General features: G+C 37.0%; 1 protein-coding gene and 1 long non-coding RNA gene across 2 annotated transcripts; one reads left to right on the top strand and one right to left on the bottom strand.

Moving 5' to 3' along the window:
- Positions 1-1,018: 1,018 nt before the first annotated feature.
- On the bottom strand, positions 1,019-2,149 carry LOC116290794 (uncharacterized). Its single transcript, XR_004196504.2, has 2 exons — positions 2,016-2,149; positions 1,019-1,558 (listed from the first exon to the last, which is right to left on the bottom strand). It is a non-coding gene; the product is annotated as an uncharacterized LOC116290794 (long non-coding RNA).
- A 173-nt stretch (positions 2,150-2,322) lies between these two features.
- On the top strand, positions 2,323-6,518 carry LOC116290793 (mitogen-activated protein kinase 4). The gene is made up of 2 exons (XM_031697898.2): positions 2,323-3,309; positions 5,002-6,518. The coding sequence occupies exons 1-2, from the start codon at positions 2,451-2,453 to the stop codon at positions 5,646-5,648; spliced, it is 1,506 nt and encodes a 501-aa protein (XP_031553758.1). The 5' UTR covers positions 2,323-2,450; the 3' UTR covers positions 5,649-6,518.
- Positions 6,519-13,184: the final 6,666 nt, after the last annotated feature.

Below are 13,184 nucleotides of genomic sequence, written 5' to 3'. Positions count from 1 at the left end.
TATTATACGTCAACTGACCATTCGGGACTAATGCCGATATTTAGATTTAGACTAAATGAACAACGTGTAATCGCCATTCGAAAGAAAATGCTAGAAATAAAGTACGAAGTCTGATCAAGCTCTAAGTCGTTTTTTAAAACATTTTGATGGCGTTGTAATACAGAACAGTGGATAATTGCCCTTATCATGACGTCATGTGACGTCACATTGGCAGCTATTTTACCGTGGCTTTTAAATCTGAATGGCTTTCGGAAACCAGTGTAGTGTACAGAGTCTACAAAGTAACCCATGACATATTTCGATGTTTTTTTCGAAATACGCACAACGCTAAAGGAAACTTTATAAAATTGATATTGATAGGACGTCATTATGACGAATGGTCCCCGAACATGATCGGCATCACATCGGCAACAGCTGTGTGAGTCTTCGGGTGGGTTAGTGGGCAGGAATAACACCTACGGATAGTCTCCGATCATGTTCGGTATAACATCGCCAACAGCTGAGACTTCAAGTGGGAAGGAATAACACCTACGAATAGTCTCCGATCATGTTCGGTATCTTATCGGCAACAGCTGTATGAGTCTTCAGGTGGGCAGGAATGACTCCTACGACCCATTTATGACTTGTCACAAATTTTTCCGTATTGAATATCATCACCTTGGAAAAACTCGTATTAGGCAAAATTATATCTGTAAACATACCCAGTTTGAAAACAGGTTTTGTATTGCATTGTAAAGGAGAGTATGTGGGAGTCGGGGATTGTATTGGTAATGCCAGATGCCAGTCGTAAACGAAAATGTACTCAATTGTATAATAGCTGTGTGTTAAGTAGTTTTCAATGCTAAAGATAGCTGACGAATGAGCTGCCATTATAGTATTAAAAGTTGTGGGTTTTATATCGCCAACGCTCGACACGCGGCAGCACGTAGTTTTACGCTAACGTGGCATCACGGAAAATCACGGAACTCTCCTTCTTTCTCTTTTCTGTATCATTCATCTTTTTAAATATATATATATATATATATATATATATATATATATATATATATATCAAATAATTCATATCATTAATTTTTACAGAAGAAATTGATAAAACACATTTGGTTTGCCTGTGTCGCTGTTTTTTACTAAAATGTATGTTAGAAAACTCGTTTTCTATTTTACATTATATCTCTCGCTTTCTCTCTTTTTATTTTGTTTTTTTCTTTTGGCTGGGAATACGGTTTTTTCTTTTTTTTTTTTTGTATTTATGCTATCAACTGTTTCATGCTATTCAGCACGTACGTGGTCAGTCAAACTATGCTTGTCACGCAGACGGAATATCAAGTGGTGGTCATTCGTAGGGTGTTCCTCATTCCCTTGTAGATCTGAAACGCTGCTACTTCCTGGTATGCTTGAAAGATTATGGAAGTCCTGAAACGAGAATAGCTCTGTGGATATTTTTCGTTTGTGTCTCACGTGTAAATAATACTATCACTCAGCGAAACAAAGAATTTCGTTGCGTGACTGTCGTAGTTTTCTCTGACACCGACTGTGTCACAGACATATCAGTCAAAAGCTGTCGAGAAAAAAGAAAAATATAAAAAGTAAAAATACTTAAAAAGTTTGTTCTTATAATTTTCTCTTTGCTATCTGTTGACGAGGGAGAAAAAACTCTAGCGATTTTCAAAAGTTTAGTGCGTGATTTGATAGTAATTATATTATTGCCCTCGATAACATTGTTTAAGAGCTAACCAGATGTGAATGCGGTTAGTTAGATAGGTGCACGGCAGATTTTGCGCTATTCTCGGGATGCTATATGAAAACCATTGTTTGCGAGATTCAAATATAATAAATATTGTGAATAAAGAACGGTGTGAATTTTCCTTAATTCAAAACATCACAACCGGTCGAACAAAGAGACGATTTTAATTTAAAGTCTTGCAACATTTTGAAGATTCTAGTAACTTAGCATAACTTTCTTCCAGAAAAGGAAGAAACAGATTTATTATTAAGTTTGTTTAAATTAATCTTACGAATGTGGGGTACCAAGCTCAGTATGGACTCTGGAAGGGTTGAAGTCTAGATTTTTCTCACTTCCACGAAGTAACAAAGGGAGGTTGATTATCATAATTCTATAGCGACCGAATCAGATCCCAGTTACGAAACAAAAAACACTGCTTATGTAATGATTTCACATGAAGGTCACCTGAATAATGTGTCAATGCCAGTGCGCGTGCACCAATCAGAGCGCGCGTTAGAATCACCCTCTTGACAATTAGACCAATCACGTGTAAGATTACATTGTTGACGCAATGTATAAATTCGAACTCGAGGTTTCCCTTGGTAGAAAATTCAAAATTCAATATATCAGCCGGTTGAAGCGCTGGTAGCCACTCAAGGGCGGTATAAGAAAGGGAGTGTTATAAAACTACTACTTGCCCTCTAGAATTCCCAAGTAATCTCGGAAAATGTCTTCTAGTACATCTGAAGAGGAAAGCATAGAATTTCTAAGACCTTATTTTACTAACCTAAAGCTCGTTGGGATCGGTGGAAGTGGCGCGGTCTACTCAGCGATTGATGTTAAAACGGACAAACGAGTGGCTTTGAAAAGGGCGAATCTACTGGACCAACTTAGTTGTAAAGGAGCATTACGGCAGATATCTGTCTACAAAAGACTACAGCATGAAAATATAGTTTCTTTAGAAAAAGTTGTTGGACCTGACGGACAAACGCTGGACAGCTCAACTAATTTTAAGGAATTTCAATATGTATTCCTCGTCCAAGAACTCGTTGACGCGGACTTGCACAGAATTCTTCAAAGCAATAAAACTATGTCTGAAGACTACATTAAACTATTTATATATCAGCTACTTCGTGGGTTGAAATATGTACATTCTGCTAACGTTATTCACAGGGACATCAAGCCTAGTAATATTCTAGTGGACACAGAAACGCTTCTTTTGAAAATCGGGGACTTTGGACTGACACGAGTTGTAGACCCAGACTACGAACACAAAGGTTTTTTAACTCATTGTCCTTCTACTCTATGGTACAGAGCTCCTGAGTTAATTCTTGAGCCTGATTCTTATTCTAATGCCATGGACATTTGGGGAGTTGGTTGCGTTTTTGCCGAGCTCTTACTGGGCAAACCCCTCTTCGAAGGAAGACACGAAATTGAACAAGTTCAAATGATTCTCGATACTGTGGGGACAGACGACAAAGAATTCTTTAAAATCAATTCTGATGCTCCTGAAGAGCTACTCAAGTCCATTACTGAAGGACCAAATTCATCTCTAGCGAGTAAACTTCCAGATTTGGACGCCAAAGGTAAGAATCGTTCTTTGTTGATTGTGATTAATATTGCGGTAGTTACGAATTGGCTTTCGTGACGTAACGTAAGAATATTTTAGCTATTTCCTTTCTAACGAGGAATTAGAATTTCAGGAAGCTATTTCCTTCGTCAGTATCATTTTCCGCGTTTATTTACTATCTCTTAATTTCCCTTTTCGAAGAAGGTTTTTTCCCGCGATGAATGGGTGTTCTATTCGGCCTACTGCAGGCGGTGATTAACATAGTCGTCGCGAAACAAAATTCATACAATTTTTGGAATTTTCCCCGACGTCTGGGGACGAAAATCTCAATTTGACCGCAAATTTGAAACATTTCGAACAACATTAAGCATTGTAAAACGTAAGATATGAAAGTCATTCCGTATGAAACTAAAAATGCGCGGTTTTATTTCCTTACCGAATTCACAGAAAAAGCGGAATCAGCGATGAAAAAGCATGAACAATATTCTATTTATAGGAACTGATTTACATGTCTTATTTTACTTTCGGGAAAAAATGTGTGTTTGTTTTTTCATTTCGATATGGGAATTTCCCGGAGGGGGATTTTGTAAGGCTGTACAGAAGGGAAAGTCGGTTGTTCTTAGTCACAGGAAATTGTAGTTTTACTATTGTTATAGTTGATTGACATGAACTTGGCCGTTACGCAAAACGCGTTGTTGACAGTCCGCCTACTCAAACCAGGAGATTAATGAGCGTTTCTTTTTAGGTTTTTACATTTCCTTAACATTATAGGATTTGCCTTAATCTCTCCGCTCTCCATACACTGTTTTTTTCCAGCTTTATATTGAATTTTTCGAGATTCCTGGAATGTGAAAACGCACAAAAAAATCAACCCACGCGATGACATAACATTTAAGCTATGAACCATCGCGTCAGTGCTATTTAAGCCCTACGAAAATCTTCGAGTTTCCGCAACTTTTTTTTTAATTTCGTGATCTGCGTTACAAATATACAACGGGCTTTGAATTTGCGGGATCGCTAAAACCAGTTTTGACTAACCCCGCTGCGCCATTATTTCGTGTACACGAATACTGAGTCAGAAAAAGTTTGTTTATATTGACGACCAGCCGTGTCAGAGTCTCCTATTGTTTGACCATCTTATGGGTTTCTTCGACCAGAATTTTGAATTTATCCAAATTAAGAAACAGGAATAGACGCTCATAAAAATTTGATTGATGTGACGCGCTTAGACCCAAAATTAATATTCTTTCTATTTTAAGATATCCAAAAAAAGCCTCTCGTACCGCGCGAAAAAATCCACAATTTTTTTTTTAATGTTAGGCAGGTTTTGGAGAATACATTAGTTCAGAATTAATTCAGATTACCGAAAGAAAATAATTCATATTTAAAGAAAATTCAATAAAGCGGCTTCATTTCCTTGCGGAGTTGTGTTTGACTATGGAATTGATTAGTACAAAAATACGTGTTTCTCATTGGATGAAAAATAAATGAATTATTTGCAAACTGTAATTTGAATTTGTAAGGTGAAGGCCAAGGCCGTATTTGTGATCAATAATTTCTGGGCATTTCTATCAGTTCTATATGTAATTAGACATTTTTAAAAGCCATGTTAAAAAATCTATTTTTTTAATCTATTTTTTTAAGAAACTAAAATAAGGTGTACTTCAGTTTTGAAAATGTGCATAAATTTTTCTTTTTCTTTTCACAGCTCTTGATCTACTAGAAAAAATGCTCAAGTTTTCCCCCAAGAATCGTATAACAGCAGAGGAAGCTCTAGCACATCCTTATCTACAATCTTACTCCCTGCCTTCTGATGAACCAATATCTCTACAGCCTTTGAACATTGAGGATGAAGTTGACGACTTTCCTGAAGACATTCTTAAGGATATGTTATATTCTGAATGTGTTTCTTGGCAAAACTCTGACGAGCCAAAGCTAAAGGATAGTATATCAGAAACTGAAGACAGCAGTGAACATGATATTTTGTCCTTGAAAGATATCATGAACGACAATGAAGAACCTGTCATAGTTGATCACATCATTAGTGGGAGTGCTTGTGAGATGAACATTAGTTCCTTCAAACTTCATCCTGAGTTGAGTGAATCATTTGGAGTTCAGAATACCAAAGAGGCAAGAGATACTCTGGCTGCAGCGATGAAGGTGTCCATGACACTTGATGAAGATACAAGTAACAGAGCTGACACAGATGAAGCAAAAAACTTCAAATCCCAGCAGAAAGCTGGGATTACACAAGTCGTGGAAACTTTTCTTGGTAGAGAATATCAAATGAATTTAGGATTTTCATGTAAAAAGACAAATGCAATCACTGGCCCATTTGGCCTGTGTTACTTATGACAAAACAAAATATAAGAATTGAGAATTTCATATAATATCCAAATCCAGACATTGGGATTTAGATGGAACTTATCTGCCATTGACTTTTTAAACAGATCTTTTTTATCATATATATTTATTTGTTACAAGCATCCTAGGTTTATTCAAGTGAAAAAAAAATTTATTTTAAAGAATTATAATTTTTTTAATAGGTCGTTTAAAACATTATTCTTTTCTCACAAACTCCATGGGAAAAATTATATATATATATGTACTATAATAGACAACAATATAAAATATTAAAGATGTTAACTGTATTTCTTCAGCTTCAGCAAATTTTGAATCCCACGTGGATCTTGGAATTGCTTCTGAGAAAAATGTGCTTTTGAAATACAGTTCACGTCTTTAAATGACTTTCCAAGCAAAAAATGTATTCACAAGTAAACATATGGAAAAATGTTTTCTGCTCTATTGAAAAGCTGTTATTAATATTATTCTTAATCTTGTTATTATGCTACAATCAAAATGTGTTTTGTGTTTAAGTTTTTGTCGCATTTTGATTTATGTTTCAAATGCTTAACACATTTTGAAAATGTACCTAAAATTCTTCTCTTTGCGGGTAACACTTTGTTTTAAAATTAGAAAAAAATTGTAAAAATGTTTCAAAGTTTTTTAATGTTTCTATTTAAGATAAGCAGCTGTAAAAAGCCATATTGGTGTAAGATTAAAAAAGCTAAAGTTGATTATACAAATCTTTCAAAATTAGAAAAAAATATATATTAGGTTATTTTTACTCTTAAATTGATGAAAAACATTGTATCTGACTGCAAAATATTTATTTATAAATAATGCGAAAATGTGCTTCAATAAAGTATGCTTCAAAATGTGAAAGTATCTCGCTTTTTCAAACATGCTCTGAATGTTTGCTACCTGTTGGGCTTCCTTTGTTCACCTTGGACCACAGGGACCCCAACTTAAATCCATAATAAGCCAAAGTTAGAGTCAAGTTTTGGCAGTTGTTGAATCATAAATGGTAAAATTTAGAGTGCTTTCATTTTTCCAGGGAGATAGCACTGATTCTATAGTTTCTGGTTTGAATATTGGACTAGAAGAGACCGCTAGCTAAGAACTATTCGGTGAGCTGCGTCGGTGTTTCTAATGAAACAATAGAGAATTTAAGATTCTCGTTTACGGCAAACGTGAAACGTCAGTTGACCATTAAAAAATTCTTTAAAATTAGTGAAAAGGAATCGCAAAAATCTCCAAGTAGTAGATAAACAAAAGAATACTTGTCTTTGTCGAGAAGGTTTTCAAAAGGTAAAGTAAAATGTAAGAAAACGATAACAACGTGGTCACGTTTGCCGTTTGCGGGAAGGAAAAACGAGAATCTTTAATCTGCCTAACGTTTAACGTCAGTAAGTTTTTTCATCTTTTCACGGTGTAGAATTTATCTTTTATCATTACTGAATATTTGCCTGAGCGTTTTCCTCGTATGACGTCACGGGATTGGAATGCGGACAAGCCAAACACAACGGACCAGTAATAGGCTTTCCACCATCTCGTACCGGCGCCCATAATACAGCTTGGACTGCCTGTGGTTAGACGGCAGAATTAACTTTGCTCTTGGGAATTGAATTCTTTCTCATGTAAAACGATTGTATCGTTTCTTGCCATCTAACATGGCTGCCGTAGAGTGCATTCAGTCAAACTGTTGAATAGTGTACGTCACCTAAATTAGATAAGTAAATTACTATTTTAGATGACGTCACCTAAATTTGAAACTACGAGTAAACAGCTACTGAGATCAGGGGGAGAAACGATGATACAAATGAATGTCTATTCACTCATTCTCTGGTAAAGCAACCCCCCGAATTAGCATGACCGTTATTTGGCGCGCTTTTACTATTTTAGGTGACGTCAACTAAATAGTTATCTAAGTTAGATAAATTTATCTAACTATTCAACAGTTTGACTGAATGCACTCTACGTGATGGTGCAAAGCCTTTATATGTTACAAATGTTTTGCTGTTTTCAATTCACGGAAAAACTATGGTTTTTCGACTGATATTCTTCTTTTTCATATAATCGAAGCCTTTATTTGAATGTTTGTTCCATTTCGATCCCACAAGGCTTTGCGACATCTATTTTTAGTAACCGTGGAAAATGCTATAAAAATCGCTCTAAAACTTGCGCATGCATTTGACTCGCCCAAACACTTTCATTTAATTGTTTTATTTTATTTAATTAATAATTCCTTTTTTTTTTTTTTGTTTTTTTTTTTTTTTTGTAATTGAAATCTTCGATCATTTGGTGTGGCAAAATATAAACCAAAAAACAAGAGTTAAAACAAAACAAGGTAACACCACAAACAAAATACAAATGACTTTACAATGAAAAGGATTTTCAAGGGAATTGCCGTTCTCATCCTGCCATTTCCCATTTATGCATTTATATTGACTCTTGTCTAAATATCCTTCCCCGTACCAGTTCTCTAATAGTCTGCTTGGATTATTTGGACACAGGCTGACCAATCCCATGATGGAGCAATTTTGTAAGGGAAATACGTCTGTCTTATTCATAGCAAATCTTTTCCCTTCAGGGGTGGTCACAAGTTGTCCATCTTCTTCATAGTAGTGGAATATATCGATGAATCGCCAGTTGAGGAGAACACGTGACAGAGGCTCTTGAAATGAACATGGATCTTCAGTCTTCGTGGCATGCTGGGCGAAAATAAATTATTAAATGAAATTTGATTGGTTTAAATAGTGGGTACCGGGAATTAACCATTCCCACAAGCTTAACTTCGAGACGAGGTCAAGACTGGTCCTGGTTAATGACCCAAATTTAGCGTACTCATCTCTCCCTCATGGGCTGCTTGAAATGCTCAATACTCTATGTCCGTGTCTGTAGTGTGACTATTTCTATACATAGATAAGATGGATAGCAAAGCTTAAACAGACAGTACATTTATTACTGCAACTTGAAATTCAGTTTTGGAGATGAGTATTCGAGTCCAAAATCCAAGATTCTACTTTCAGAAATGGTGTGTGGCGGATGATCCCAGGGGCTGATCAACGGCGGTGTCCTGCGATGCAACAGACACCCCCCTAACGCCGTAGTTACTCTTACGCTTTTTTGAAGCAATCCGCTCGTGTATCCCCACCCCTCCTGTCTAGAATAAGTCAGGTTACATTAGAAAGAAAAAACTCAATAATATAGATACCTTTCCTCGGCATGCTTTACGCGCTCGGTCCTTCATTGACAAGTTGTGCTGCATTGCAATATCAGGAACGACAACGATATGAGCATTACCATCATTGATCTGAAAACTTCCCTTCTTGTTTGCATTTTTTTCCAGTTTCAACATATCCTCGTAGCTAATAATAATATCAATATCATGATCCCATGGTAAGATGTCGTTCACTCTCTCTAGACCAAGCAGCGTGCCCCACATTAATGCGTATCTGATGCTGTGCTTTCCAGCGAATTCAATCCAGAATTTAAGAAGTTTTTTCAGCTTATATCGATGCTTATTATCCTTGCATATTGTGTCGTTGTAAAACCTTTTCCAACGGTTCTTGAGAGATTTTCCCCAACATTCTTTCGTCCTCAGGAGACGTGTTTCTTGAATTTCAAGAGGACAGTCGAGTGTTGCAGCCAACGTTAGAGAAATTTTTACATTACGGAAAAGAAAGACGATCACCAAGGCAACTGGGACCAGAAAAACTAAAATTTTCAATTTTCTACGCATAGATGCAATCATCTAGCTACATACAGTGGTTACCACAAGGTTCAGCTATGGTCCCTTATACTTTTCTATTAGTGTGAGCCGGAGTTTTTTAAAATTCTGGTTGCAAGCAGGGAGGCCCTACTGCAAACATACAACCTCCCCAGCCAGCTTGCTTGCTGGGCTGTAGTATGACTTTATCACAAAAATCCTCCAATTTTACTTTATTTTCATACGAACAAGTTAGAATGACTGGTTTGGCCAATCGGCATTGATCATTCTTTGTATTCATTTTTTTTTTTTTTTTTTTTTTTTCCCACTCTTCTTGGTGTACTACTTCTGTAATTTCCTGGGGCTTGGCTTTTTCAGTTTGGACAGGTGCTTGACCACAGGAAGCCCAATTTATAACAAAAACAGCACAAAATAAATGGTTTTTTGGCCCAACTCAGTCGTTTATATTCATTCCCCAATACATCGTTCTCATAATGGCGGACAAGCGCACCAAAATGAGTCCACCCAGTCATCTTGCAAGCCTGAGCAAGGCTGCTCATACAAAATAAAGGTGGATAGCGCGAATTCAGGCCAAAACAAAAAGTCAATTTCTCTACTTTTCTTTACTTTCCTTCTATAAACGCATTTCATGTGCCTTTATTTCTTCTATTGTAAACTAATGACTGGTTGACCTCGTTTTCGTGCACTTGTCAGCCATTATGGGAACGGTGTATAGTAAAATTCGAATTTCGATACTATGTAAGTCAAAATATACTGACTAAAGTAAACTGATGCTAGAATAGAGCAAACGCCGGGTGTACGTTAATTAGTAAACCGCTTTCACGGTACAACCTCGTAGCACTGCGCGCACAGTTTGCCAATCAGGACTGAGTTCAAAAGTTCTATAGTCTAACTGTTTTAACAGTTAAAATGATGTGAATATGAGCAAAAAGGAATCAAGTAATCGCTGTTTATAAAAAAAATCAAATTGCCAAATTCATGATGATATAATAAAAAAAAAAAGCATTATCTGTATACAATGGGGCTCGAACCCAGCGACAAATAAAAAAGAAAAAGAAACGATCCCACTTTGCCATACCCCCGAGACATCCGCAGAGCTGAGGCGGCGTATGGACTTCGGACCTGACGGCGATTAAATCCTTCTGCCCTTGGGTGTACGAATTACGCAAGAAAATGTTCTAGCCGAAGCATCAGGGGAGAGACCAGCCGGCCCCCAGACCATATCGGCTAATCCCTTGCATCTCTGCCACGCACGGAATCGGTTGAAAATTTAATGTTAAAAAGTCTAGTCTATCTGGTGCATTGTTTTCAAGGCTCTATTGTTATGCTGATTTACCTGTAACCGTGGCCCAGTGGGGAAAACTTGGGCTTGAATTCCACTGAGTCAAGTCCGGTTGAGCGAAGTTAGTACCAGGATGGGTGACCTGAAACTAATACCTATACTTTTTTTGCATGATTTTTTTTCGTAACTTTCATTGAATAAAAATTTATCGTAGTAATCTTTAAAGGTCGTAATCAATTCTTGAACCATATCTTTTTTCTATTTCATTCATTGGTTTTCTGTTTTGCGTTGACCAAAGACGTATAACTTTTAAATAATAATAATAATAATAATAATAATAATAATAATAAAGTTTATTTATATAGCGCTCATATCCATGAGCATGTCCAAGGCGCTTTACAACCGGAATATATGCATAAATTATATATATGTATTTACAATATTTACAATGCTACGTATTTAAAAATATTAATAAGTAAATCTAATTATAAAAGGAAAAACTTATCTTAAAAGCCTAAAGGCAATATGCATAAAAGCAGGAAATGAATCAAACAAAAGAGATCTAAATATATTTCCTATTATTAAGGAATAAAGTAAATAAATAAGTTTTAAGCTTACTTTTAAAGGAAGCAACAGTAGTACAAGAGCGAATCTCAAAAGGGAGCCTATTCCATAATCTGGGAGCAGCAAAGGAAAATGACCTGAAACCATACGTAGTACGCCTAGCTTTAGGTTCATGAGATAGGTCATTTCAATGGATGAGATAAAGTCGATCCCATGCACATGGTCTCTCATGAAGATCGCATCCAGTGAAAGGACCTCGTGATTAGATCACATCCAGTGAAAGGACCACATGAATTAGATCACATCCAGTGAAAGGACCTCATGAATTAGATCACATCCAGTGAAAGGACCTCGTGAATTAGATCACATCCAGTGAAAGGACCTCATGAATTAGATCACATCCAGTGAAAGGACCTCATGAATTAGATCACATCCAGTGAAAGGACCTCGTGAATTAGATCACATCCAGTGAAAGGACCTCGTGAATTAGATCACATCCAGTGAAAGGACCTCGTGAATTAGATCACATCCAGTGAAAGGACCTCGTGAATTAGATCACATCCAGTGAAAGGACCTCGTGAATTAGATCACATCCAGTGAAAGGACCTCGTGAATTAGATCACATCCAGTGAAAGGACCTCGTGAATTAGATCACATCCAGTGAAAGGACCTCGTGAATTAGATCACATCCAGTGAAAGGACCTCGTGAATTAGATCACATCCAGTGAAAGGACCTCGTGAATTAGATCACATCCAGTGAAAGGACCTCGTGAATTAGATCACATCCAGTGAAAGGACCTCGTGAATTAGATCACATCCAGTGAAAGGACCTCGTGAATTAGATCACATCCAGTGAAAGGACCTCGTGAATTAGATCACATCCAGTGAAAGGACCTCGTGAATTAGATCACATCCAGTGAAAGGACCTCGTGAATTAGATCACATCCAGTGAAAGGACCTCGTGAATTAGATCACATCCAGTGAAAGGACCTCGTGCATTAGATCACATCCAGTGAAAGGACCTCGTGAATTAGATCACATCCAGTGAAAGGACCTCGTGAATTAGATCACATCCAGTGAAAGGACCTCGTGAATTAGATCACATCCAGTGAAAGGACCTCATGAATTAGATCACATCCAGTGAAAGGACCTCGTGAATTAGATCACATCCAGTGAAAGGATGTATTTTATTTTTGGCCAGTATAGTTTTTAGTGGCCCTCCCTTTCCTTATATATAAAAAAATTTGGCCCTCCCCTAAATACTTGCACAATTTTTTCTTGCCCTCCCCTCCCCCATAATTTAGGCTGACCTTGTTTTTAATATAGCAGTAAACGAGTTGCACGTCTTCCTGATCTTGTTGTCACAGTAGTTGTCATTCTACTATCAAACTCTTCTGTGTCATCTCTATCATCACCACTTTTTTCTTCTCCATCAGTATCTGAGCAAAGTTCAGCCAATATTTGTTCTTCCTCACAATCCTCATTTTCAGAAGATAATCCAGATTCTGCACTCCCATCCGTGTCAGTGTCACTGCCAGGCTCTCTGTAGTTGTCCCGTCTATTTTGTTCCACTGCACTAGTGCAGATTGTGTATGATATGCCTCTGAACTGTATTTAGTTTAACCTTCCTTTCACCACGGCACTGCAGTTGATGAATCTTTAAATACTCATCTAGGACAGCTACAGTTTGTTTGCTTAAAGAGCCATCATCAAGCCATAACAATCCAGTTGTAGTCTTCCTATTTTTTTTTCTTGCCTCTGCAGATTTCTTTTCAGCTTTGTCTTCTTTTCTTTTTTCTTTCTTCAGTAAAGCAGTTTTAAGTGTTCTACAAAGCTCCTAACGCGCCTATCAGCTTGATCCAGTGACAGCATCATTCATTTTTTACATTTCTTTTGACCTAATTTTTATGCACAAAAAAGTTTGGCCCTCCTCTTAAGACTTGCACAATTCTTTCTGGCCCTCCCTTTTAGC

The sequence above is a fragment of the Actinia tenebrosa genome, unplaced genomic scaffold, assembly GCF_029948245.1.
Source record: "Actinia tenebrosa isolate PJP-AT-01 unplaced genomic scaffold, QUT_ActTen_1.0 PGA_scaffold5__44_contigs__length_20552954, whole genome shotgun sequence".
Classification (NCBI taxonomy): Eukaryota; Metazoa; Cnidaria; class Anthozoa; order Actiniaria; family Actiniidae; genus Actinia; species Actinia tenebrosa.
Note: the sequence above shows the minus strand (reverse complement) of the source record. Positions and strands in the feature narration are given on the sequence as shown.

Bases quoted from the DNA above. Each gene is read 5' to 3' on its own strand.
- LOC116290793 (XM_031697898.2), top strand. From the start codon at position 2,451: ATGTCTTCTAGTACATCTGAAGAGGAAAGCATAGAATTTCTAAGACCT. The intron at 3,310-5,001 runs GTAAGAATCGTT...TTCTTTTCACAG, and splicing joins TCCAGATTTGGACGCCAAAG to CTCTTGATCTACTAGAAAAA.